Source organism: Balaenoptera physalus (assembly GCF_965194825.1).
Source record: "Balaenoptera physalus genome assembly, chromosome: 20".
Lineage (NCBI taxonomy): Eukaryota > Metazoa > Chordata > Mammalia > Artiodactyla > Balaenopteridae > Balaenoptera > Balaenoptera physalus.
The window spans coordinates 56538114-56561827 of NC_138901.1; the positions used below are offsets into that span (position 1 = coordinate 56538114).

The 23714-nt window shown below is 52.5% G+C and overlaps 2 protein-coding genes across 20 annotated transcripts in view; one reads left to right on the forward strand and one right to left on the reverse strand.

The window, feature by feature from the left end:
- Nucleotides 1–15482, forward strand: part of CHD3 (chromodomain helicase DNA binding protein 3) — a 25237-nt gene extending 9755 nt beyond the window's left edge. For 6 of the 19 annotated variants that reach the window (XM_082441811.1, XM_082441825.1, XM_082441824.1 and 3 more), the window contains exons 11-40: nt 316–527; nt 1282–1413; nt 1805–1904; nt 2318–2509; nt 2683–2883; nt 3261–3398; nt 3679–3800; nt 3953–4126; nt 4260–4401; nt 4626–4757; nt 5396–5513; nt 5726–5850; nt 6029–6260; nt 6564–6730; nt 7204–7381; nt 7827–7892; nt 8362–8447; nt 8576–8709; nt 9264–9408; nt 9584–9746; nt 9861–9982; nt 10086–10221; nt 10335–10436; nt 10624–10755; nt 11143–11251; nt 11448–11580; nt 11873–12114; nt 13176–13339; nt 13583–13709; nt 14204–15482. In XM_082441811.1, coding sequence (XP_082297937.1) covers nt 316–527; nt 1282–1413; nt 1805–1904; nt 2318–2509; nt 2683–2883; nt 3261–3398; nt 3679–3800; nt 3953–4126; nt 4260–4401; nt 4626–4757; nt 5396–5513; nt 5726–5850; nt 6029–6260; nt 6564–6730; nt 7204–7381; nt 7827–7892; nt 8362–8447; nt 8576–8709; nt 9264–9408; nt 9584–9746; nt 9861–9982; nt 10086–10221; nt 10335–10436; nt 10624–10755; nt 11143–11251; nt 11448–11580; nt 11873–12114; nt 13176–13339; nt 13583–13709; nt 14204–14444 — 4467 coding nt within the window. In that variant the 3' untranslated portion in view covers nt 14445–15482. The other 13 variants (XM_082441829.1, XM_082441821.1, XM_082441828.1 and 10 more) reach the window with 11 other exon arrangements.
- Nucleotides 15483–16065: 583 nt separating this feature from the next.
- On the reverse strand, nt 16066–19225 carry RNF227 (ring finger protein 227). Its single transcript, XM_082441853.1, is given in 4 exon segments — nt 16066–16733; nt 17361–17540; nt 17638–17754; nt 17757–19225. Coding segments are annotated over 3 exon segments (570 nt in total). The 5' UTR covers nt 18154–19225; the 3' UTR covers nt 16066–16733; nt 17361–17484.
- Nucleotides 19226–23714: the final 4489 nt, after the last annotated feature.

Below are 23714 nucleotides of genomic sequence, written 5' to 3' on the forward strand. Positions count from 1 at the left end.
TAGGCTTTCCTTAGTCGGCCTTAACGCCATCTCTTTCCGTATCTGTCTTAACCATGTTTTACTGATAGCCCCAGTCTTAATAACCCTATTCCCTTCCTCCTTTTGCTTATTAGCTCCCCACCCAGGTCCTGTCTCTGACTCTCTTCTCTGGCATGTTCTTCGTTCTCCTGCTTTGGCTTTAATTCACTATGTCCCTCATCCCACCTCTTTCATTGCTTGCTTTCCCATGCCATTCCCCCTGCCGGCCTCTGCTCTGTCTCCTTTTGTCCTCTCTGGATGTTGGGACTATCTATTCCCTCCTCTGTGCCCCATCAGCTGGAAATTTTCCACTTGGTAATGTACCGAAACTACCAACGGAAGAATGACATGGACGAGCCCCCACCCCTGGACTACGGCTCTGGTGAGGATGATGGGAAGAGTGACAAACGCAAGGTGAAGGACCCGCACTATGCCGAGATGGAGGAGAAGTACTACCGTTTCGGCATCAAGCCAGAGTGGATGACCGTCCACCGGATCATCAACCACAGGTGAGTCCTTGGTCCTTGGTCCATGCGAAGGCCTACCTGGGTTTTGCCACTATTCTTGTTGCGCTGTGGCTCCATGTTAGTATTTGTTGATTAACCAGATAATCGATCTAACTGGATAATTCCCACTGCAGCCCCAGCCCTTCTGGCTTTGTTTGCTCTATGGAGATGGGAGGAACCAGGAGGAAAGTCCAGCCCAGCACTGACTGCTTTGTCCTTGCTTCCTCTAATCTCTAACAGCTTAAGAAGTGACACATGAATCTGGGGATCTGGGTGTGAAAAAAGCAAAACATGAAACACGTGGTTCATACAGACCAGTGTTTCTAGTACTTCTTTCTTCCCAGTACTTATTACTGACTAATGTTACATTGTCTTTTTATTTTTCTATTTCATCACTGCCTCCCCCAATAGAATGTGAGCTCCATGGGAATAGGTCATTTGTCTGCTTAGTTCTGCTCAATCACCCGTGCCTGGAACAGTGCCTGGCACGTAGTGGATTCTTAGTAAATACTGATTGGATGAACAAACGATGTTGAAGCCAGGGATGTTTTGTGATCGTTGATTTTTCGGAAGCCATCCTGAAAAGGTTAGGGTAGTACATCAGCCATTCCAAACTGCCTTTCAGAGGCCCACCATTGAGGATTAGGTGACAAATTCTGCATGTTTGCTGATAATTGTGTTTATTATGACTTTTTTCTACTTGAGACACATATTATCTTTCTCCTCCTGCTCCTTCTCTTGGCTTCCCTCCCCACAGTGTGGATAAGAAGGGAAATTACCACTATCTAGTGAAATGGAGGGACTTGCCATATGACCAGTCCACATGGGAGGAAGATGAAATGAACATCCCTGAATATGAAGACCATAAACAAAGCTACTGGAGACACCGGTGAGGGAGCTAGGTCGTGGGTTAGAGGGAGTCTGAGGGCAGAGGCATGAAAGCTAAACCTCCAGCATTAAATGAGATGCAGTAGGGACAGACCCAGTCTAGAATTTAGGGCAGTGGGAGCCTGGGCTGGGTTGTTTGCGGTGGGGTCGGGAAGGAGGCAGTGTGAGCAACAGAAAGAAGATCCAGCCTGAGTGATGGGGATGAGGGTGCCGAGGCGTGGGGAGGGTTGGCTTCAGAGCTGAAATCCACGGGGTGAGGGTAAGGAACCTGGGAGAAAGGCAATGTGAGAAAATCTCGCTTATGGAAAGTGGGAGCTAGGTCTGGAGTGGGTTCAGAAGGACAGGGGGCGGGTCCAAGGACCAGGTCTCACTCAGACCCACTGTTTTCCCAGAGAACTAATTATGGGGGAGGACCCCGCCCAGCCCCGCAAGTATAAGAAGAAGAAGAAGGAGCTGCAGGGTGATGGGCCTCCCAGCTCTCCTACTAATGATGTAAGTCTTCTCGCTTGGCCTGTCTCCCATTTCTGGAGCCATGGTGATTGCAGATTTCCTGGGGGCTTCTGACAGAACCTCCCAGAGTTTCAACAACTTCTTTGAACAGTAGCTCTTCCTTCAGTGTTCAGCTTTGCCCCAAGAGTGCTAGGAATTTTGGCACAGGAGTGAGAGCTGCTAGAGACAGCAGCACACAGGGCTCTTCTACCAGTTTCCTTCCCCACAGTGCTTCTGGGTATTGTTTTAAGGAATGAGGGGGAGGCACTGCAGACTCGAACTTTCATAAGCTCAGGCCACAGGAGAGGGACTTGTAATCCCATTTGATATTAGTGCCGGGGAGAGGGGAGGAGGAGGCCAAGACCGGAGGAGCAGCTGATGGTTCCCCTGAGCTTTCTGACTTCTTGATTCTACAGCCTACAGTGAAATACGAGACTCAGCCACGGTTCATCACAGCCACTGGAGGCACACTGCACATGTATCAGCTGGAGGGGTTGAACTGGCTACGCTTCTCGTGGGCCCAGGGCACTGACACCATTCTGGCTGATGAGATGGGACTGGGCAAGACCATACAAACCATCGTCTTCCTCTACTCACTGTATAAGGAGGTGCTAGACTCTCGGGCCCTGAGGGGGACAGCCGTGCTGAGGCCTAGCCTGGACTGGGGAAGGTGGGAGTGGAGGGTGAGGGCAGAGAACGGGGGAGAGGGGTGCGGCAGGCAGTGGACTGGGTTGTATAACCGTGAGCCTAGACTAATGGTCCCCCCACCCTCGACTCCCAGGGCCACACAAAGGGTCCCTTCCTGGTGAGCGCCCCGCTCTCCACCATCATTAACTGGGAGCGGGAGTTCCAGATGTGGGCACCCAAGTTCTATGTGGTGACATACACGGGTGACAAGGACAGCCGAGCCATCATTCGTGAGAATGAGTTTTCCTTTGAAGACAATGCCATCAAAGGTGGCAAGAAAGCTTTTAAGATGAAGGTAAGTCCCTCTATCTCATGCCCTCCAAAGTCCTCAGATCTGTCGTTTCGTTGCCCCAACCAGGACGTCAGTTCCTTTATTCCCCATTCAGCTTTCTCCTTCCTTTCCTCCACCTTCCCTCACGCCTCTGCACTCCAGTCCTGGAGATGTAGTGGGTACTCCCAGGGGTGTGCATGGATCTGTTCATCCTGGAGAGGTGGTGGAAGTTTGGGGGCCACATGCAGAAGTCCCTGCATGGAGTCAAAGTTGGAGGACAGGACAACGGGCTCCCTTTGGGAGTCTCAGTTAGGACTGGGTGTCTGCGTGGAGAATGGGGGTGGAGGCCTAGATGCTTGGGTGTGGGGTGGCAGCCAAATGGACAATGGTTGTGTTGGCAGAGGGAGGCGCAGGTGAAGTTCCATGTTCTCCTGACATCATATGAGCTGATCACCATTGATCAGGCAGCTCTTGGCTCCATCCGCTGGGCCTGTCTCGTGGTGGATGAGGCCCATCGGCTCAAGAACAACCAGTCCAAGGTGAGTGAGATACCCAGGCCTCAGAAACTTGAGGCTGTGGACTCCTACTTGCCCTAGTCCTAAAAAATAAAGTTTCAGGGACTTTCTGCAATCAGGGAGGCAGGAAGCCTGGGAATAAGTCTGGGGAGAAGTCAACGTTGGAAGAGGGAGAGGACTAGGGATGTGAGGGCCTCTGATCCTGAAGGAAATAGGAGCTAGAGGCAGGGAAAGGTGATACTGTGGGCCAGCCACTTGCCACTGATGGGCCCTTCCCTCTGCCTTTCCTTGCCCCATTTTCTAGTTTTTCAGGGTCCTCAATGGCTACAAGATAGATCATAAGTTGCTGCTGACAGGGACTCCATTGCAGAATAATCTGGAGGAGCTCTTCCATCTGCTGAACTTCCTCACCCCAGAGAGGTTTAAGTAAGTGGCTCAGTAGGGTGGTCTGCAGAGAGGAGAGGTGGAGGGACTGAGAAGATGAGTGGGAGGAGGATTCATCTGAAGTGAAGAATAGAGCCTGAGGTCAGGGGCAAAGAACCTGACGCCTGTTCATTTCCTTTTCTCCTGGCTACTAGCAATCTGGAAGGCTTCCTGGAGGAGTTTGCCGACATATCCAAAGAAGACCAGATTAAGAAACTTCATGACTTGCTGGGGCCACATATGCTGAGGAGGCTGAAGGCTGATGTCTTTAAGAATATGCCGGCCAAGACAGAGCTCATCGTCCGCGTGGAGCTGAGCCCCATGCAGAAGTGAGATGCAAGGCGGGTTACCTGGACCAGGGTTGAGGATTTGGTGGCAGCTTTCCAAGAGTTGGTGACCAAATGCAACATCATAATTGCTTCCTGTATTGTGTCTCTTCTATGCCCCTGCCCTGGGCTTTAGGAAATACTACAAGTATATCCTGACCCGAAATTTTGAGGCCTTGAATTCACGAGGAGGTGGGAACCAAGTGTCATTGCTTAACATCATGATGGACCTTAAGAAGTGCTGCAACCATCCTTACCTCTTTCCCGTGGCTGCTATGGTAGATACGGGAGCTGGGGGCGTGAAACGCCGGGCTCTGTGGAAACATGGGCGGTTGAGCACAGGGCTGGAGTTGGGCTGGGAGGCCAGAGACTGGATTTCTGAGAAGAGTAGGAATTGTAAAGGTGTGGAGCCTGGATTTGGGCCTCCAGCTTTCTAGGCATAGTCAGAATACGGGGGCGTGCTCACTGACCCTCTCCTCCTTTCTTCCTGCCTTCTTTTCAGGAGTCCCCCAAACTTCCCAGTGGGGCATATGAGGGTGGGGCACTTATTAAGGCGTCTGGGAAGCTCATGCTGCTGCAGAAGATGCTGCGGAAGCTGAAGGAGCAAGGACACAGAGTGCTCATCTTCTCGCAGGTGACCCATCCCTGTAGGTCTTTCTCACCATCAGATAATCGCTTACCTCGTTCCTGTGGTTGCCACGGGATGCGAGGTTAGGCAATCACACCCATAAGAGTTGCTGGTGTAGCTAAGTTCATCTTGGTCTCTGATCCCTGTTCTTAATTAAGGCTGTTGGAAGTTGTAGACCAGTTTCTGTATGCCAAAAGGGGAGAAGGGGAAGGGTGAGCCGTCTGCCTCCTAAAGGTCGTCTCTGGGACTGGTACTGTTTCTTAACCTTATTGGGGAAGGGAGGAGAGCACAGACCTTTTGGAAATCTGATGAAAGCTGTGGGTCTGTTCTCCAGAAAACTGCACACACAACTAGACAATTTCGTACAGATTTTCAGGGGATTCATAGATTTCCCTGAAACCTTGTCATGGGTGTCAGAGGAGAACCTCTGCCTTAGGAGAAATGGTCTTAAATCAAGAGAGAGAGAATGACAGGAATGTCCCAGGAGGAGCTGGGGGTGGAGGAAGCAGCTCCGGGGGGTATATGACAGGGCAGGGTACGAGTGTAAGGACTGGGGTTGAGAGAGGATAAAGAGGTAGTCAGAACAGACAGGGCGCATCCCACTGCCTCGTCGTTCTAGACTCCTGCCTTTTCTCTTGCTCTAGATGACCAAAATGTTAGACTTGCTAGAGGACTTCTTAGACTACGAAGGCTACAAGTATGAGCGCATTGACGGCGGCATCACTGGTGCCCTGAGGCAGGAGGCCATCGATCGCTTCAATGGTGAGGGGTGCCTTGGTCCCTGCTGGGTGTGGGAGGCCCAAGAAACCTGTGCGTAGGTCCCTGGGATGGCAGGGTGCTGGCCTGGGAGGATATTAGCCACCTGGGCTTTTGAGTTGAGGGCATTGTTGTTTGCAGTCAGGGAACATCTAGGAGCAGGTGGACAGACCTGCTGGGTACAAGAAAGGCCTGATTTCCTAATTCTTGCCTCCCAGCTCCGGGGGCCCAACAATTCTGCTTCCTCCTGTCCACCCGGGCTGGAGGCCTGGGCATCAATCTGGCCACTGCCGACACTGTCATCATCTTTGATTCAGACTGGAACCCCCATAATGATATCCAGGTGAGAACACGCCTCCTGGAGCCCCTTTGAGCAAGGAGACGTGTCTGTCTGTTCTGGGGTCAGAAATAAACCTCTTGGTGGGTAGAAGACCCTTCCTTGTCAGCCTCTTTTCCAGAGCATGTAGGGGGTGTCTCCCCTGCCACTCCCCTGGCCCACCCCCACTTTCCGGCCCCTGCAGGCCTTCAGCCGTGCTCATCGGATCGGCCAGGCCAACAAAGTGATGATTTACCGGTTTGTGACTCGCGCATCAGTGGAAGAGCGAATCACACAGGTGGCCAAGAGAAAGATGATGCTGACACATCTGGTGGTGCGGCCTGGACTGGGCTCCAAGGCGGGCTCCATGTCCAAGCAGGAGCTGGACGACATCCTCAAATTCGGCACCGAGGAGCTATTTAAGGATGAAAATGAGGGTGAGAGCCTTTTCTGCAGCTCCCTGTAAGCAGGTCTCTGCTGTCTATGAGCACTTCTCTTCTGAAACTCCCTGAAGAAAATCTCTTCTCGGCATCCTTGGAGGAAGGTTGGCTTCTTTCCTTACCTGTAAGGTTGAAAACAACAACAAATCTCTGTGTAGACGTCCAGGGAAAAGGGCCTTCTCCTCCAGAGCTCCCGTGAAAAGGAAGCAGAGGGGAAGGCTTTCCTCTGATGTCTCTCAAAGTTCTGCCCGAGGTTCTGGTTAGAGCTCAGAGTCCCCTCTCGTTCCCCAACTCCACCAGGGGAGAACAAGGAGGAGGACAGCAGTGTGATTCACTATGACAACGAGGCCATCGCTCGGCTCTTGGACCGGAACCAGGATGCAACTGAGGACACTGATGTGCAGAACATGAACGAGTATCTCAGCTCCTTCAAGGTGGCCCAGTACGTGGTGAGGGAAGAAGACAAGGTGAGAGGCTTGGGGCCAGACACTGTCCATCCCGGGCCATCTCTGAAGGGTGGTGCCCGACGTCCTTGACCGGACCTTGAAGTTGGAGGATCCCCCTTCGCTCTTGTTTTTTATCTGATCTCTTACCCCAGTGCCCATCAAAGAGCGGTAGTGGACCTCAAACAACTTCTTGGTCTAAAGGGTGAGACTGGACTTTGGAGAAAACTTAGGCAGAGAAGGCGGTGATAAACTCGGGAGGGAACCTTCTGAGTCAGAGTGGGAGGGACACAGAGGGCACTAGAGGAGAGGTTTGGAAAAGAGGGAAATAACGAGGAGGAGAAGCATATTGCAGGTAAGAGGTACGGAAAACTTACACAGAGGACTTACACACAGCGCCGAGGTCTAGGGCTGGGCGGAGACAGGCGAGTAGGGATTTTGTCATGGTGGCAGGACTGGCAGGGGAGGCCTTCAGCGCTCGTCCTGCTGCCCTTCAGATTGAGGAAATCGAACGAGAGATCATCAAGCAGGAGGAGAACGTGGACCCCGACTACTGGGAGAAGCTGCTGAGACACCACTACGAGCAGCAGCAGGAGGACCTGGCCCGAAACCTCGGCAAAGGCAAGAGGGTCCGCAAGCAGGTTAACTACAACGATGCCGCTCAGGAGGACCAGGGTGAGGACCGCCCCTGACGGAGGAACCGAGAAGGGGCGGGTGCTGAGAAGGAGCTTGGAGCTGGGGGCGTTTAGAGGAAAAGAGAGGCTTAGAAGTCAGGGCCTTCCCTGCGAAGTGGAAGGAGATTAGGAAGGGACGCTGGGAGCTACCCGGAGGCCAGGTGGATTTGCAGGTGATCTCAGCTATCTAGCAGTTGCAGAGGGCTCAGATGGACACCCAGGGGTCCCTGTTTAGAGTGGGTTATGCAGGAGTCAGGAGGTAGGTGGGTGAGTGGACATGGTGTGTGGTCCTGAGTCAGACTGCAGGCAGTCATCCGGCATCCCTAGGAGGGCCGAGGCCAGAGTGAAGGTGCAGAAGTCTCCGAGGGGAGGCGTCCAGACAGAAGGGCCCCAGCCTGGGCTTATCCAGGGAGCCATCACTGACCACTGAGCCCTTCCCCTCGCAGATAACCAGTCAGAATACTCAGTGGGATCAGAGGAGGAGGATGAAGACTTTGATGAGCGTCCTGAAGGTGGCATCTGTTTTCCTGTCTTTCTACCACACCTCTTCCCATTTCACTTCCCATTGGCTATTAAGCCCACTATTTTTATACAAAATGCTCATTTGTAGAAAAAGTAAAGATTGCAGGTAAGCAAAAAGGAAGAAATATCTATAATCTCGCCACTGTTAAAATTGGGAGTACATAACCATGCAGGCTTAGATACCTAGATGAAAGATCAAGAAAGGTTACATCATTTTACATTCCCACCAGTAATCTTGCTTGCATCATATAGGTGCTACTGATTTTTTAGTATGACTCGATTCTTTTGGACCTATTGGGTTAGTAGTTCTGAATGCACCGGGAGGAAAATTAGAAGCGCCTCAGAGCTGACACAGGCCTTTCCTGTGTTCTGTATCTTGTGAGAATGGAGGGCTAGGAGAGAGTGAGGGGTGGAGGAGGTGGCAACTCTACTAACCGGGGTCACCATCTCCCCACCCAGGGCGTCGACAGTCCAAGAGGCAGCTCCGGAACGAAAAGGATAAGCCACTGCCTCCACTGCTGGCTCGAGTTGGGGGCAACATTGAGGTGAGAGCTGGCCTAGGCCCCTGAGGAGAGAATGAAGGAAATTGAAGCTGAGTCACTGAGGGTAGAATAGACCAAGAAGTGAGATCCTGGACATTCACTGCCCACTCCCTCCTTGCCCCCGTCATCAGGTGTTGGGATTCAACACCCGTCAGCGGAAGGCCTTCCTCAACGCTGTGATGCGCTGGGGCATGCCACCACAGGACGCCTTCACCACCCAGTGGCTGGTGCGGGACCTCAGGGGCAAGACAGAAAAAGAGTTCAAGTGAGTGGGGGTGATACAGGGCTGAGTTGGATGGAAGGGTAAAAATTTGGGGTGTTACTGCCTTCCTCTTGGCCACCATATGATGTGACCTTACTCAACTGATCACCGTACTCCCTGCCAGACAGTGTTTCCTGGCTCAGTTTCCTGGGGGGTGGGCTCAGCCTGCCCCACCTCCCCTCAGATGAGCCTAGAGCAGGGAGGCCGGGCTTCCTCCCCAATGGGAGAGGCAGTTGAGACAGGAGCCTCGCCTTGGCTGTCCTTGCCTCACATTTATTTGACCACGATAACCTGGCAGGGGGAGCTGGTGGGAAGGATGAAGAGCTGACTGATGGGGCCTAGGAATGAAGTAACCAAGGCCAAGGGAACTGTGGAAATGCAAGGGGAGGGGCAGATGGGGGAGCTAGGATTTGGAGGACAGGTGATGGTGAGACTGAGAGGCCCAGGGGAGGACCCCTGGCACCCGGGAGTTTCAGGTTCAGTAATCCCTGTGCCCCCTTTACTGCCCTGTCCCCCCAAGGCTCTCCTAACCCACCTCCCACCCCCGTGCTCCTTAGGGCCTATGTGTCTTTGTTCATGCGCCATCTCTGTGAGCCCGGGGCAGACGGCTCTGAAACCTTTGCTGACGGGGTCCCTCGGGAGGGACTGAGTCGCCAGCAAGTGTTGACCCGCATTGGAGTCATGTCTCTCGTCAAGAAGAAGGTATCCGTCTTCCCCTCACCCAAGGAGGCTGGCCCCCTAGACCCTGTGCTCCTCTGCCTCTCGTCCCTGAGTCCCGGACTCACGCTGGTGCGAGACAGGGAGAAGCGCTGGAGCCTGTTATGTGTCCAGGCGCTGGAGCTGATCCCTGTCTCTACGACTCCCCCGCGCCCTTCAGGTTCAGGAGTTTGAGCACATCAATGGGCGCTGGTCTATGCCGGAGCTGATGCCCGACCCCAGTGCTGACTCCAAGCGCTCCTCCAGAGCCTCCTCTCCTACCAAAACGTCTCCCACCACTCCTGAGGCTTCTGCTGCAAACAGTCCTTGCACCTCAAAACCTGGTAATCGGCTCAGGATGGCGGGAGAGACAGATGGGGCCAGTGTCCGTTAGAAGCCGAGGGACTGGAGTTGGGGTGGCGAGTTTCCGCCTGCCTCACTCCGCCTTATCCCTGCAGCTACTCCAGCTCCCAGTGAGAAAGGAGATGGCATAAGGACACCTCTGGAGAAGGATGAAGCAGAAAACCAGGAGGAGAAGCCAGAGAAGAATAGCAAAATTGGGGAGAAGATGGAAACAGAGGTGTGTGGCTACCTGGCTTCCTTTGAGGGGAGGGAGTGGCAGAGTCGTGGAGGCAGGTGTCTAGAAGCCTCCACTTCATCCTGACTCCGTTGTCCTCTTTTAGGCTGATACCCCCAGCCCAGCCCCATCACTTGGGGAACGGCTGGAGCCAAGGAAGATTCCTCTAGAGGATGAGGTGTCAGGGGTACCTGGAGAGATGGAGCCTGAACCTGGGTACCGTGGGGACAGAGAGAAGTCAGGTGGGTGCATGGCCTTAGGGGTGATGGGGGGCTTAGAATTTGGGGGTTCCCTCTTCTGGGGTCAGGGGATGAGGGTGACATCCTCCCTTCCTGTCCCCTACCCCCTCCCACAGCCACAGAGTCGACGCCTGGAGAGAGGGGGGAGGAGAAGCCGATGGATGGACAGGAACACAGGGAGAGGCCGGAGGGGGAGACGGGGGATTTGGGCAAGAGAGGTAATGGGTGGAAGGACCGGACACCTGGGTCCCTGAGGGAATCAGGGGAGGGGAGGTGGAATCTGGGGAACCAAATGCCTGGGTCCTGGGTGGGTAGCTATTCCAGGGGCCAGTACACTACAGAGAGTAGTCTTGGGACCTGGGAGGAGACTCTCCTGAGGTGTGAGCTCTGCCCCGTCTGCCGTAGCAGAAGATGTAAAAGGGGACCGGGAGCTTCGACCTGGGCCTCCTCGAGACGAGCCGCGGTCCAACGGGCGACGTGAGGAGAAGGCAGAGAAGCCGCGGTTCATGTTCAATATTGCAGATGGTGGCTTCACAGGTGGGGGGGTTCTCACTGCCCTCTGCTCCTCACTGGGGTTAGCTCATCCTCACGGGGTTTCTCTTTGGGCCTGAGGCCTCCTTCCGCCTTTAATTCCAAGTCACTGCCAGTGAAATGGTGCATGCTGTCTCTGATCCTTGCCCTTGGTCCTCCTTAAGTGTACTCCTAGCTCCAAAACTGCCTTGATCTCACCTGTACTCTTAATCCTAACTTGAACCTTGTTTGTAACTAGTTTTATTCCTAACCCCTCACCTAACCTTGTCCTGTTCCTCCTAAAAAGCCCTTAGTCCTGCCCCACTGTTCAGTTCGCTCCTCTATACCAGTCTGTTGGGCTGGATGTGCTTCACAAACCCCTAATGCCTCATCTATCTTCTGTCCTCTTTTCAGAGCTCCACACGCTGTGGCAGAATGAGGAACGGGCAGCTATTTCCTCGGGGAAACTCAATGAGATCTGGCACCGAAGACATGACTATTGGCTTCTGGCTGGGATTGTCCTGTATCCTTGGATACAAATGCAAGAAAAAAAATGTTCTTTCAACCTGGAGAGAGGGGAACTACAGAGAAGATGAGTCCACACGTAGGGAAGGGGGCCTAGTGCCACACTTTGGGGCGACCAGGCCAAAAGGAAGGCGTGTTCACAGCCCAGCCTAGCCCTGTTAAATTCCTTGATGGTCCACTTCCTTCATTGGCAGCCATGGCTATGCACGGTGGCAGGACATCCAGAATGATGCTCAGTTTGCCATTATCAACGAGCCATTTAAAACTGAAGCCAATAAGGGGAACTTTCTGGAGATGAAAAATAAGTTCCTGGCCCGGAGATTCAAGGTGAGGATGAGGGAGGAAAGGAACAGCGTTGAAGAGGGGCTTGGGTCAGAAGTGGGACCAGATCTGGTTGGAATGTAGGCAAGGTTAATACCTTGAGGGTTGAGGCGATGCCTGAGGCAAAGACCAGAGGGTCACCTTGTGTTTGGCACTGTGGTCTGGATCGGGGTCGCAGTCAGTATTGGTGTGGAGCTGGGGGTCTGGGCTGGTGGTGAGGGCAGGGTGGGTCTCCAGCCCCGAGCTGCGTGCTTGCTGCTGGCAGCTCCCTGCACTCACCCCCTCCCCACGCCCTTAGCTCCTGGAGCAGGCGCTGGTGATTGAGGAGCAGCTGCGGCGGGCGGCCTACCTGAACCTATCACAGGAGCCGGCGCACCCCGCCATGGCCCTCCACGCCCGCTTCGCCGAGGCCGAGTGCCTGGCCGAGAGCCACCAGCACCTCTCCAAGGAGTCGTTGGCGGGGAACAAGCCGGCCAACGCCGTGCTGCACAAGGGTAAGGGCCGCGGCGGCCCCGCGCGGGGGAGGGCCCACAACGCTGCGTAAGTCTTCACCCCGCACCCCTCAAAATCTTCCCACCCCTCTGACCCTTTTACCCTCTGAACCACCCCCCTCTGACCTCTAACCCCACCCCGACCCACCTGGTACCCCCTTGGTTTTTAGCTTCTAGGATTCGTGCAGCCCCCCCTCATCCGTGCCCAAGAGCATTCACATCAGTGCCTAAGGGAGGGACCTTCCCCCCCACCCCCCAATCTCCGTGAGACTGTGCCACGTCCCCTCCACAGGGCGGAACTTCTTCGCTGACCCACACACCTGCCATATTGCTAATAGCACCCTCTCTGGGGCCCTGGCCTGTGTATGGTCCGCAAAAGTCCTTACCCCCGGTCCCACAAATCACGTTCCTCACATCTCATTCACCCCATGAAGCAGAAACCACCACCGTCCCACCCTCTGACCCTACCCCATGAAACTTCCCTTTGACCTTCAACCCTTCCTCCCAAACCCTCTTACCTTGATAATAATAGATTAAGTTCTAAAGCCCTCTAACCATCTAATCCTGTCTGATGTAGTGACTGATTCCTGGCCCCTTTGACTCCTGTTCTAATTCCTTGAATCTGTAATGCTGACCCTCTAACCTCCCTCCCCCCTTACATATTAAAACTTTGATTCCTTAAGTCTTTGACACCACTTACCACCTCCCACGCCTCCTGACTATTTCCTCCCCATCATCCCCAACCCCAAAACCTCACTCTTTCAGTATGGGATGTTCTGACAACTCCCCGCCCCCATGTCTTCCGATGTCCTCCCTCCCCTATCTACCTTTTCTCCATATTCCCTTTTCCTTTCTTCTTTCTCTCCATCTGTCCTCTGTGGTGATCTGGTCTCTCTGCCTCTTTACCTGACACTTTTTCTTTGTCCCCGAGTTGCTCTTTTTTTCTACTTCTGTCATTTCCTTGGTCTCTGATTCTTCGACATCTGTGCCCTCCTCTCTCTCTTTCTCTGACTGTATCTGTCCATCTGATTCCTCATCTCTTTTCCTGGCTCCATCTCTCCCTTTCCCTGTCTTTCTCTTGCCCTTCTTTCTCCGTGGCCCGGGCCCCAGTTCTGAACCAGCTGGAGGAGTTGCTGAGCGACATGAAGGCGGACGTGACCCGCCTGCCAGCCACGCTGTCCCGAATACCCCCCATCGCAGCCCGCCTTCAGATGTCCGAGCGCAGCATCCTCAGCCGGCTGGCCAGCAAGGGCACGGAGCCTCACCCCACACCGGTAACCCTCTTTCCCCCGACTCCAGTTTTCCCTGTTGGTACTCCTCCTGCACGCACACATACGAACACCTCCTTCAGAGCCCCGTGTAGTGTGGAACAACGACCTGCTCCAGCATCAGCCTTGAGTCTCCCTGCCTGTATGAAACCCCTCAGTAGTTCTGGAGTTTGGCCCATGATGTCTCCCCGACAGCTTCTTTCCTCTCGGACTGTGGACCCTCTAATGTGGGCTCGCTCTCTCTTCCAGGCCTTCCCCCCGGGTCCGTACGCTACACCTCCGGGGTACGGGGCGGCCTTCAGCGCCGCACCCGTAGGGGCCCTGGCCGCCGCAGGCGCCAATTACAGCCAGATGCCTGCAGGGTCCTTCATCACAGGTCAGCTGGTGACTTCCTGCCTCCTGCTTCTTGCATTCTTCCTTTTCCAAGCTTCATCCCTGCTCAGCTACCCTTTTACTTGTCCAGCCCATCTCATTTCCTTGGAAGTATCCAGTGTTTTATGGAATGGAGTGGCTCTGGACTTTGTTTTTCCCACCCCTTTCTTAACTTCTCTTCCATTCCCATCGTCAGAAACCTCATCTAGGGTTTTAGTGGTTCTGTGGCTTGGTACCTCCTACCTGAGCCTCCTCCAGCTGTTTACTTCAGAGAAAGAGAATATGAAATTGGAAGGGGGTTCCGGTGAAAGTTGGAACACGTGTTCCATCATGCGTACAGTGGGGAATCTCAGAGAGAGAGATTTTTTCCCATCCCTACCTTAGAAAATTGGATGTGGCATGAGGTGACCTAGAAGTAAGAACATACTGTCGTCAGGAAGCAGTCGACAATGGGAAGTGAAGGAGGGATTGACCCTTCCTTACCCCCTTCCCAAACAGCCGCCACCAACGGCCCTCCAGTGCTGGTGAAGAAGGAGAAGGAAATGGTGGGGGCATTGGTGTCAGACGGGCTGGATCGGAAGGAGCCCCGAGCCGGGGAGGTGATCTGTATAGACGACTGACCGGATCCCAGGCCTGCCCTTCACCCAGGCCCCGTCCCCGAGGCCGACCCCCAGCTCAGGCTCTGGGGCCTGCTGCCAGTCCTCCGCCTTCCCCACCCCTCGGGCCCCCACTGGGCTAGGAGCCCCTTTGCCCCTCTCTACAGCTCTCTTCAGGAAGGGCCCTTTGTCCTTCTCCACCCCGTGCACCTTTCCCACCGTGCTTTGAAGACTGTGCTGGTGAGAAGAGGTCTGGGTGGGAGGTGGTTAGCAGGGTCTTCCAAGTACCTGTATCCCCCACTGCCCAACACACACAGCTTCCCAGTAAGCGGCTGTGGGGAGGAAAGAGGTGGAGCCTCCCCAGTTCGTATTCCTGCAGCATAAGCTCCATCTCTTGCAGAAGTGGGGGGTTAGCCTTGCCCGGCCTTTAGGGACTTTGGTGGGGAAAAGAGCTTTCAAGAGAGGAGGGTGACTTTAGAGAGGGGTGACAGTGAGCCCTGGGAGGGTGGAAGGGAAGAGGAGGGGGCGGCTGCATGTTTCCTTCCCCTACCTCCCCCCAAAGGGAGGGCGGAGCAGTTAACAAGGGAGGGAGTCCATTGCTGTTCAGCCTCAGAATAAAGGCGCCGTTCACTGGCTCAGTTACCTCCTGCGTACCGGCATCTTGTGTTGGGAATCTTCCCCCCTCCCTAGGGACCAAGGACCACCCCTACGAAGAGTAATATTTGGGTGATACTCCCTTAAGCCAAAGAGGAGCTCCCCAATCTGTCCTAGGGACCCAGGTAACCTAGAAAGGGTGGCGGAGAACACAATGGGCCAGATGTGGGGGGAGCCCCCAGTTTTGGGGCTCAGGTTCTTGGAGGACTTCTCCCCTCCCTCCTGAAGACCTGGATATGGACTAAACTTGAGTGGGTCAGGCAGGGGGCCTAGTCAGGGGACCACCTTGCCTTTGGGACCAGAGCAAAATAGTGGAGGGCAGGCTGGGGAGACATGGGCACATCCTCCTCCCCAGGAGGGGCTGGGGAGAGTGGCAGTTTGCATGGCGAACCCCCCACTTGCTCTTCGCTCCCCTTCACTTTCTTGCTGCTCCTTTCCCGGTCTCTTCACACCCACTCCTGGTCTGTCCCAGTCCCCTCTTCTGTATCAGGTTTATTGGTTGTACATATAAATTATACTTTCCTTTCTGTGTGCTCTGTTATTTTTGAGTGGGGGAGTTCTTTGGTTTCGGGGAGGGATGAGGAAAGAAAGGGTGTTGCTTCCTGCCATTTCCTATTACCCATTTCTCTCTTTTTTTAAATCTTGTGACTTTTCCTTTTTCTCGTTTTTATTTGTTGGATCATCAGCTACAACTCCAAGGCTCTTTTTCCAACCCTCACCCCAGTGTGATGAGCTCAGCGGACATGGAGGGTGACAGCAGGACACCTCCACAGGCCTCAGGTTGAGATCAGAGAGATAGCAGGACTTACTGGACAGAAGTTTAGTGGGAGGGGTGCCTGATAAGTTTCAGAACTGCCTTCCATTCATCCTTTTGATCATCCTTTCCACCTTCAGCTTGTTTAGTTCTGCCAGGAGTCAGTAGAGGTCACTACAGCTTCATAGGTTCAGTTCCCAGTTGCAGAAGCACACTTTTTTATTTTAAAGGAGTTGGGGGGGGTGGTCAGACCTGCATAGCTTGCCAAAGATTTGAACTGCTAGACACTACAGCTTGACACGTATTCACTACCAGAGCTTCTCAGAGGCTGAGAGACCAGACAATTTTTGAGGCTATTATATTAAAAAATGTAATTCCAACAAGCATTTATTGAGTACGTGTTAAAAACACTGCTGTTGCCCTTGCAGATACAACAGTCACAAGTTAGTCACTGCTGTCAGGGAGCTTACACTGTAGTGCAGGACACCAACAAAACACATATCAGAAAATAAAAGTAGTGAAAAAACAAAATAAGGCATTGTATTACAGAGGGCGAGGGAGGGGGCTACACCAGATTGAAAGCTGAGAAAGACCTCCCCAAAGAGGGAATATTTAAGCTGAGACTTCAGACTTAAGGAAAGGAAAAAGGTAAAAACATAGTTAGAAAAATTGAGGTTTATTCTTAATAAGTTCCCCTTTTTAACTCAGGGGAAAATGCAACATAGTCTAGGACCTGGACCAGTGCTGCTTAAATTTTTATTTAAATGGATCACCTGGGATTCTTGTTAAAATGCAGAGTCTAATTCCGTAAGTCAGAAGTGGAATCCTGAGATTTTGCGCTTCCAACAGGCTCCCAGTCATGCTGATGCTGTTGGTCCTTGACTGTAACTCTACGATCACGAGATACGAACTGGACTTTTAAATTGAACCCCTGCCCTGAAATAGGTGATGTCTAAATATGGGACACAAGTTTAAAATTGTATGATGAGCATCTTTTTTCAGTAGTGACAGTGTTTCCTTGTGGCTGTAAAAATAACATAATATCAAAAGTTTACAATTCACTGCCGTTGCCAAATGGCTCTCCCTCCTATCCTTGATAGGCCCTAATGAGGTGACTCGGATAAATGCCCTTTGGACGTTGTCATACCTGCCCTAACAGGTTGAAGGGAGATTCTGAAATGAAGCGAGGCTCCTAACTTCATAGGTGGGGATGCGTCTTGACAATTTTAGGAACACAGTACTGGGAATGGGGAAACTAGTAGGCATACCAGCGGAGGGAGTAGGGTGGGTATGGTTTATTCTTCTCAGTTCTCTTAGGTGCTAGAGAAGTGAGATTAATATGACATGGAAATCAGCCTTTTCTCTCCTGTTCCATCTTTTTTAAACTTTCAAATCATTGACACAGAATTGCTAAAATAGGACCTGTTGCTCCCACACACCAGAGCTGCCCTGGACAAAAGCCAAAGTCACAGCTAGGGAAATAGTCTGTCTTCTTCCCACGGGAACGTAGACTTTGTTTCTATCCTCCCTGGGCCATTCCATCCTGAATATGCAAGGCTGGCACAGTCAGTAGATGGGGGCGATTCGTCTAGGAGCCTACCCAGCGCAGCATCAACACCTCCCAGGGCGTTCCCTCCTGCCCTTGGCTCACCTCCCTCATCCGTGACAATCCGGGATATGACAGGGGGTGGGCTTGGTACCAGTTCCTTGTAGTACAGCGCGCTCCGAGAATGCAGCTCCCACCTTTCTTCTTCCGTGGCTTCAGGGTTCCGCGGTTACAGCGTGCAGCGGGTCATGTGGGCCGAGTCCTTGATCTCCGGACAGTACAGCACTGGGGGAAAGAAGGACGGTTAGTGGCAGCGGAAGGGCGCAGCCGAACCGGCGTTCCGGGGCGCTCTCCCTCCACTGCCTACCCGGCGGCCCCTCACCGTTGCTAGGCAGCGGGCGCCGCCACCTGCGCGCGGGTGCCAGCACCCGGGCCCAGGGCCGCAGGAGCTCACGCCATCCCGCGCTCCTAGGCCCCGCCCCCTTCTCTCCTTTTCCTCGTCCTTGGCCTCTCGGTCCACATCGCCGCTTTCCCGAACCGGACCACCCGCCCCATTAGATTCGTGCGCGGCCCGCGCTGTTGCCTCCAAGCGCGACCACAAGTCCGGGTCGACAGCGACTTCAGTGACCCTGCCGCGCGGGAGCGGGATGGGCGCGCGACAGAAGGGGCATATGACGACGTGGCGCAGACGCACTGCGCGCGCGGCCGCCCCGCCGCCGTCGCCACGCGCCGCCGACTCGCGCAGACAGGCGGTGCAGAGCGTGTGGCCGCGGCGGGCGCGCGCCGTCCCGGGGAGGCGGCGGGGCTCGCAGTCCCCGAGGTTGAAGGGCCGGTAGCAGATGTTGCAGTCCAGCTCGCCCCGCTCCGGAAGAGACGGCACTCTCACCAGGAGCTGCATCGTGCCCGCCGCGGACTCGAGGGCGTCGCTAACGCGGCCGGCTCCGTAGACAGAAGGAGCGGGCCTGTTCTGGGGCCCGCGCCGAGGCCTGTTGCCCCTTTTAATAGTGAGACCCCTGCTCCTCTTGAGGCGTCACGCGGCGGTCAGGCCGCTCCCCGCGGCAGCACGCCTGTGGGCGGTGGAGGTGCGAGACCCCGAATGCCAGCCATGGCGAAGTGGGGGAAGCGGGCCAGGCGGTGCGAGGGCTGGGGAGGGGAAGTCGCGGCACGCCCCCCCCCCACCCCCACTCCCTCCATGCCTTCCTTTATCCCCCACGCAGAGCCAGCGTTCCTTAATTCTACTGTGTGCAAATCCCCAGTTCCCCCCCTGGGCCCGGGCCCTCAGCCACTGGCACAGGGTTTCTCACACTCTTTCACAACCCACCCCAACGTACTTCGTAAGCCAGTGACACCGCCCATTCTGCCCAATCTTTAGTGGGCTCCTGGGCGTTTGAGCAGATGCTGCCCTCAGTTTTTCTTGTTATATACGACCTCCCTGTGTTCTTGTAAGGCTGGCTTCCCAAATTTTATTCTCAAACTGCTCAACTCCCAGCTGACATCTCAGCCTGAGGAGGGCCCTAGATTCCAGGATCATGGCCTTAGGAATGCTGGGAATCCTATCCTTCCTGAGTAGCCAGGCCTGGACACCCATACACCACGATGGCTGCAGCAAAGCAGCCCAGCCTGAGCTCTGACTCAGGGGTGTGACTTCTGCCACAGGTAAACAGGACATAGTACTCACAGCCCACATTCCCTCATGGTGCCACACCCACCCCTCAGCTGCCGCCTCACCCTCCTCTCCTGGACCTGCGGTCCAGATTCTGTTGTGGAGGTTCATAGCACGGACTCTAGAGCCCGCTTACCAGTTGTGACACTTTGAGCAAGTTACTTAACTTCTCTGGGACTTGGTTTCCTCATCTATAACATGTGGATGATAATAGGATTGAATCAGCTTATATACTGATTCCAAGGTGCTTAGAATGATACTTGGCACACAGTAAACACCCAACGTTTTCAACACCCATTTCTTTTTTTTTTTTTTTTAATTTATTTATTTATTTGGTTGCACTGGGTCTTATTTATTTATTTATTTTTTATATTTATTTTTGGGTGTGTTGGGTCTTCGTTTCTGTGCGAGGGCCTTCTTCAGCTGCGGCAAGCGGGGGCCACTCTTCATCGCGGTGCGCGGGCCTCTTCACTATCGCGGCCTCTCTTGTTGTGGAGCACAGGCTCCAGACGCGCAGGCTCAGCAGCTGTGGCTCACGGACCCAGTCGCTCCGCGGCATGTGGGATCCTCCCAGACCAGGGCTCGAACCCGTGTCCCCTGCATTGGCAGGCAGATTCTCAACCACTGCGCCACCAGGGAAGCCCCCTCTTTTTTTTTTTTTTTTTTTTTTTTTTTTTAAAGCTCCATTTTTATTATCAATGCTTTATTTTTTTTTTAATTAATTAAATTTTTTGGCTGCATTGGGTCTTCATTGTAGTGCGTGGGCTTCTCATTGCAGTGTCTCCTCTTTGTTGTGGAGCATGGGCTCTAGGCACACGGGCTTCAGTAGTTGTGGCACGTGGGCTCAGTAGTTGTGGCTCGCAGGCTCAGCAGTTGTGGTACGAGGGCTTAGTTGCTCCACGGCATGTGGGATCTTCCCGGACCAGGGCCCGAACCCGTGTCCCCTGCATTGGCAGGCGGATTCTTAACCACTGAGCCACCAGGGAAGTCCTTCAACACCCATTTCTTTTGGTCAACATAAGATGGGCTTCTCCACACCCATGGCATTCACTGGCTGTAACAGGCAGTGTAAAGCTGGTTTTTAAAACCAGATTCTTTAAACCCTAGCGAGTAATCTTTTGTGAGGAGGTATATCATTATTTTTAATTATTTTATATCTTTTCAGAACTTCTAAGTTTTATTGTCTTTATGGTCACTTGGGGGAAGCTATCTACTTACACCAATGATGCTGTCATAATTCAGATTTTTTTTGGAACTTCTCTTTGTAATGGTGCTTAGAGATCTCCTCACATCTTTTAATATCTTCAGTTGGTGATTAATCTTAATCTTTTAAGGTAGATTTGATTGTATAAATGCTCCCAAAGTATTTGACAGCCAAAGCCCTTCTAGCTCCAGACCTGGATATCCAGTTGCCTGCTCAGCTTCCTTTCTTGTTTATCAAGAACCCAAACTGATGGTCTCCCTGTCCAAAGCAGCATCTCTTCCAATGTTTCCTACCTCTTCCTTTACTCAACTCCAGAAACCTAGGTGTCATCCTTGATCCCGCTCTCGCTTTCACCTTCCTTTACCAGCTTATCGCTAAACCTGGTACATTTTGCCTCCTAAATATCTCTCTAATTCGTCTACTTTTCTCTCCCTCCAGTATACCACCCTAGTTCAGGCTGCCACCATCTCCTCTGTAAACAGGAGCCTCTTAACCAGTCTCCACAGTCATTCTGGCCTTCTGCAGGCCTGTCTCTACACTGCTTACGGTGATCTTTCCGAAGCTCAAGCCCAGTTATATCCTACCACACACCACTTCCATTCCTGTTAAAAACCTTTTAATGCAGCAGTAGTTTAATAGCCCCAAATTCCCATGATATGTGACTTTGCTGCTTCTCCCATCAAGAATTGGGGTCTTTCTCTATGCCTTAAATCTGGGCTCACCTTGTGACTTACTTTGACTAATAAAATGTGGCAGGAGTGATGTTGTGTGAGTTCTGGAGTCTCATTCCTTCAGAGGCCTTGCAGCGTCTGCCTTTGTCCCTTTGGAACCCTGACCTGAGACCACCACGTAAGGAAGTTTGCTGGTGGATGAGGCCACTTGGAGAAGGGAGGAGCCCCAGCCAATAGCCAGCACTAACAGCCAGGTGTACCAGGGCGGCCACTGGATTCTCCTGCTCAGCTGCCCTGCCAGCTGAATGCAGCCACATGAATGAGCCCAGGTGAAAACCACAGAGGAAGCCCCCGGCCAGCCCACAGAATCATGGAGAAGAAATAAAAGTTTTAAAAAGTTGTTTTAAGCCATGAAATTTGGGGGGTTGATCTGTCATGTATCAATAGATAACTGATTTAGAGGATTTCCTACTGTCCTTAGGATAAAGATAATATTCTGAAGTGCCCTATAAGGCCCAGTATGTTCTGAAGCCACCCATGTCTCACGTTCTGGTTCTGTTCCCTCTTTAGACATTCTGGCTTTGGAGACCTTTGGCTAGTTTGTTCCTTTCTGCCACAGGCTTTCTTGTACGCTGTTCCCCTAACCCTCTTGCTTTCACCTTAGTAACACCCACTCGTCCTTCAGCTGTCCATGCAGCCTCACTGTGTGAAATACCCACTGTAGACTCTGGTAACACCACATGCTTTCCTCTGGACTTCGGACAACCGAAGTTTGTGTGTGTTTGGGGGTTACTTGTTACTTCTTTGCCTTTCCCATCTGTAAACTTCACAAAGGTTGTTCTGAGTCTGGTTTTGTTCACCACTGTGTCCCTGTGCTGTATGTACCATAGTAGGACTCAATAGATAAATACTTGTTAAATTAATGAACGAGGTGAATGATAAATATGGTAAACGAGGGAATTCCCTGGCTGTCCAGTGGTTAGGACTCTTTCCCTGCCAGGGGCGACCCCTGGTCGGGGAACTAAAATCCTGCAAGCCACGCAGCACGGCCAATAATAATAATAATAATAAATTATATATATACATAAACATATATATGTATATATCATAAACGAGGTGTGACAATAAAGGAACATTCCTTACAAGGGGTTTCTAACTGCCTCTGAAGGTAATTCTAAGAGGACTTTTTAAAATGTTTTGAGCAATGGGGTAGGCATCATTAAAATAAGTGCACAACCCTCCAAGGTAACTGTTTAAGGAGAGTACTATTATGAATTTATAAATTCTTGTATGTTTGTTACAGAATAACTAACAATAGTTTAGTCACACATTTTTACCTCTTTGTTTCCTCCACAGTCTTCCAAAATGAGTGGGAGATGATAGGAGTGGATGTAAGTATTCATTAGTTGATGTGGTTGGTTGCTAATCCAGTGAATGGCATGCTGCTGACTTCTCTCTTTTGAAAATTGGTTTTATTTTGCTCTCCCAGCTTTGGGATCAAGGAAGGGTGAGGATGGGAAGAAGGGAGATGGTGAGGTTATATTTTAAGGGAGGCAGAGCTCATCCTGCCCTGCCTTGTGATCTTTAAAGGTTATAACTTTCCACCCACTTTGTGTCCCTTGGGGAAGAATAAGGGTAAGGATCTGACAGAATCCCATTTGCTTCTGCTTTTCCACCACTCTCACACCTGATCTTTGACTTGTTTTCTTCTTTTTCTTTATAATATTTCTTTTCCCTGTCTCTGTATCATTTCAACCATAGACCGGTTTTCATTTTACCTCTCCTTCCCCAAATCCCAAAGCCTCAACCTCAGAACAGCCCCTCCCCCTCAGCCACAGGAAAACCACCTAGATAGCTCATTGGCATATGTGTGGGTATCAGGCAAGAGGGAAACAAGACGAATGGCTAATATAACTTTCAAAACAAAACAAGGATAAGAGTGAGTATCAGAGGGAGGAGCACCAAAGCTATGAAGCCAGGCCTCTGGGTTCTAAGGAAGAAAACTGTGGCCTGGAGGATCAGGTGTGTGGGTCCTTGATGAGAGCAGTGACTAGGAGCACGATGCCTGGGTCACTAAGGTAAAGGAGCGGTGGAAAGGTAGTACTGGACTTTTCTAATGGCAGGGTGCTAGAGCCCCAGATATGTGGGACTGAGATCCTAACCTCTCAGCCCCCAGCAATTTCAGACGCGGTAAGTGATGATCAAGCCGAGATTTTATTTACAGTTCCCTGGGAAGTCTTACACAAGAGGGGCCATCATTATTGCTTTAAGATTATTGCCAGGAGGAAGACTACAGTCCTCCACTGCCCTGTAGGGAGTCCTGCTCAAGGCTCAAAAGTTTATCCCCAGACCTTTTTATGTCAGCCCCGTTTCTCTGCCGTGACCTAAAGGCTGTCACCTTTTCCTGCGAAGTGCGGCCCAACCGTACTTTCCAAGGGCTTCCCTGGCCACTTGTGCCAGGACAAGCTATACATCGGCCATCAATTTTCCCTCATCAGTGCTTTGTCACTGCACTCCCCACCCTACCCCTCTCGGCAAGAACAAAGTATCAACACTCTTTGTGGTTTTAAGCCCTCCTCTACCTCCTGGCTGAGGCGGGGTCCTAGTTTCCCAAAGATTATCATTTACTTCCTGCCAGGACCAGCCTGGCTTCCTTTGTAACGAATGTGAGAGCCCCATCTCCTTTGTCCCAGATGACATCAAAACTCACTTCATATTAGGTTGTTACCCCTTGATGACATTTCAAGGGCCACTTTTGAGGTACTCTGCATGGGTCTTGTATCTGCCTTTTTTTTCCCCCTGGGCCTCGGCGATTAGGGGAAGAGAGAAGGGAGCGAGTCCAAGTGGCAGAGAGGGGACGGCCCAGTAGCTCATGCCCAGGATTAGCAGGGAGGCCTAGGAGAACGCAATAGGGGGCGGCG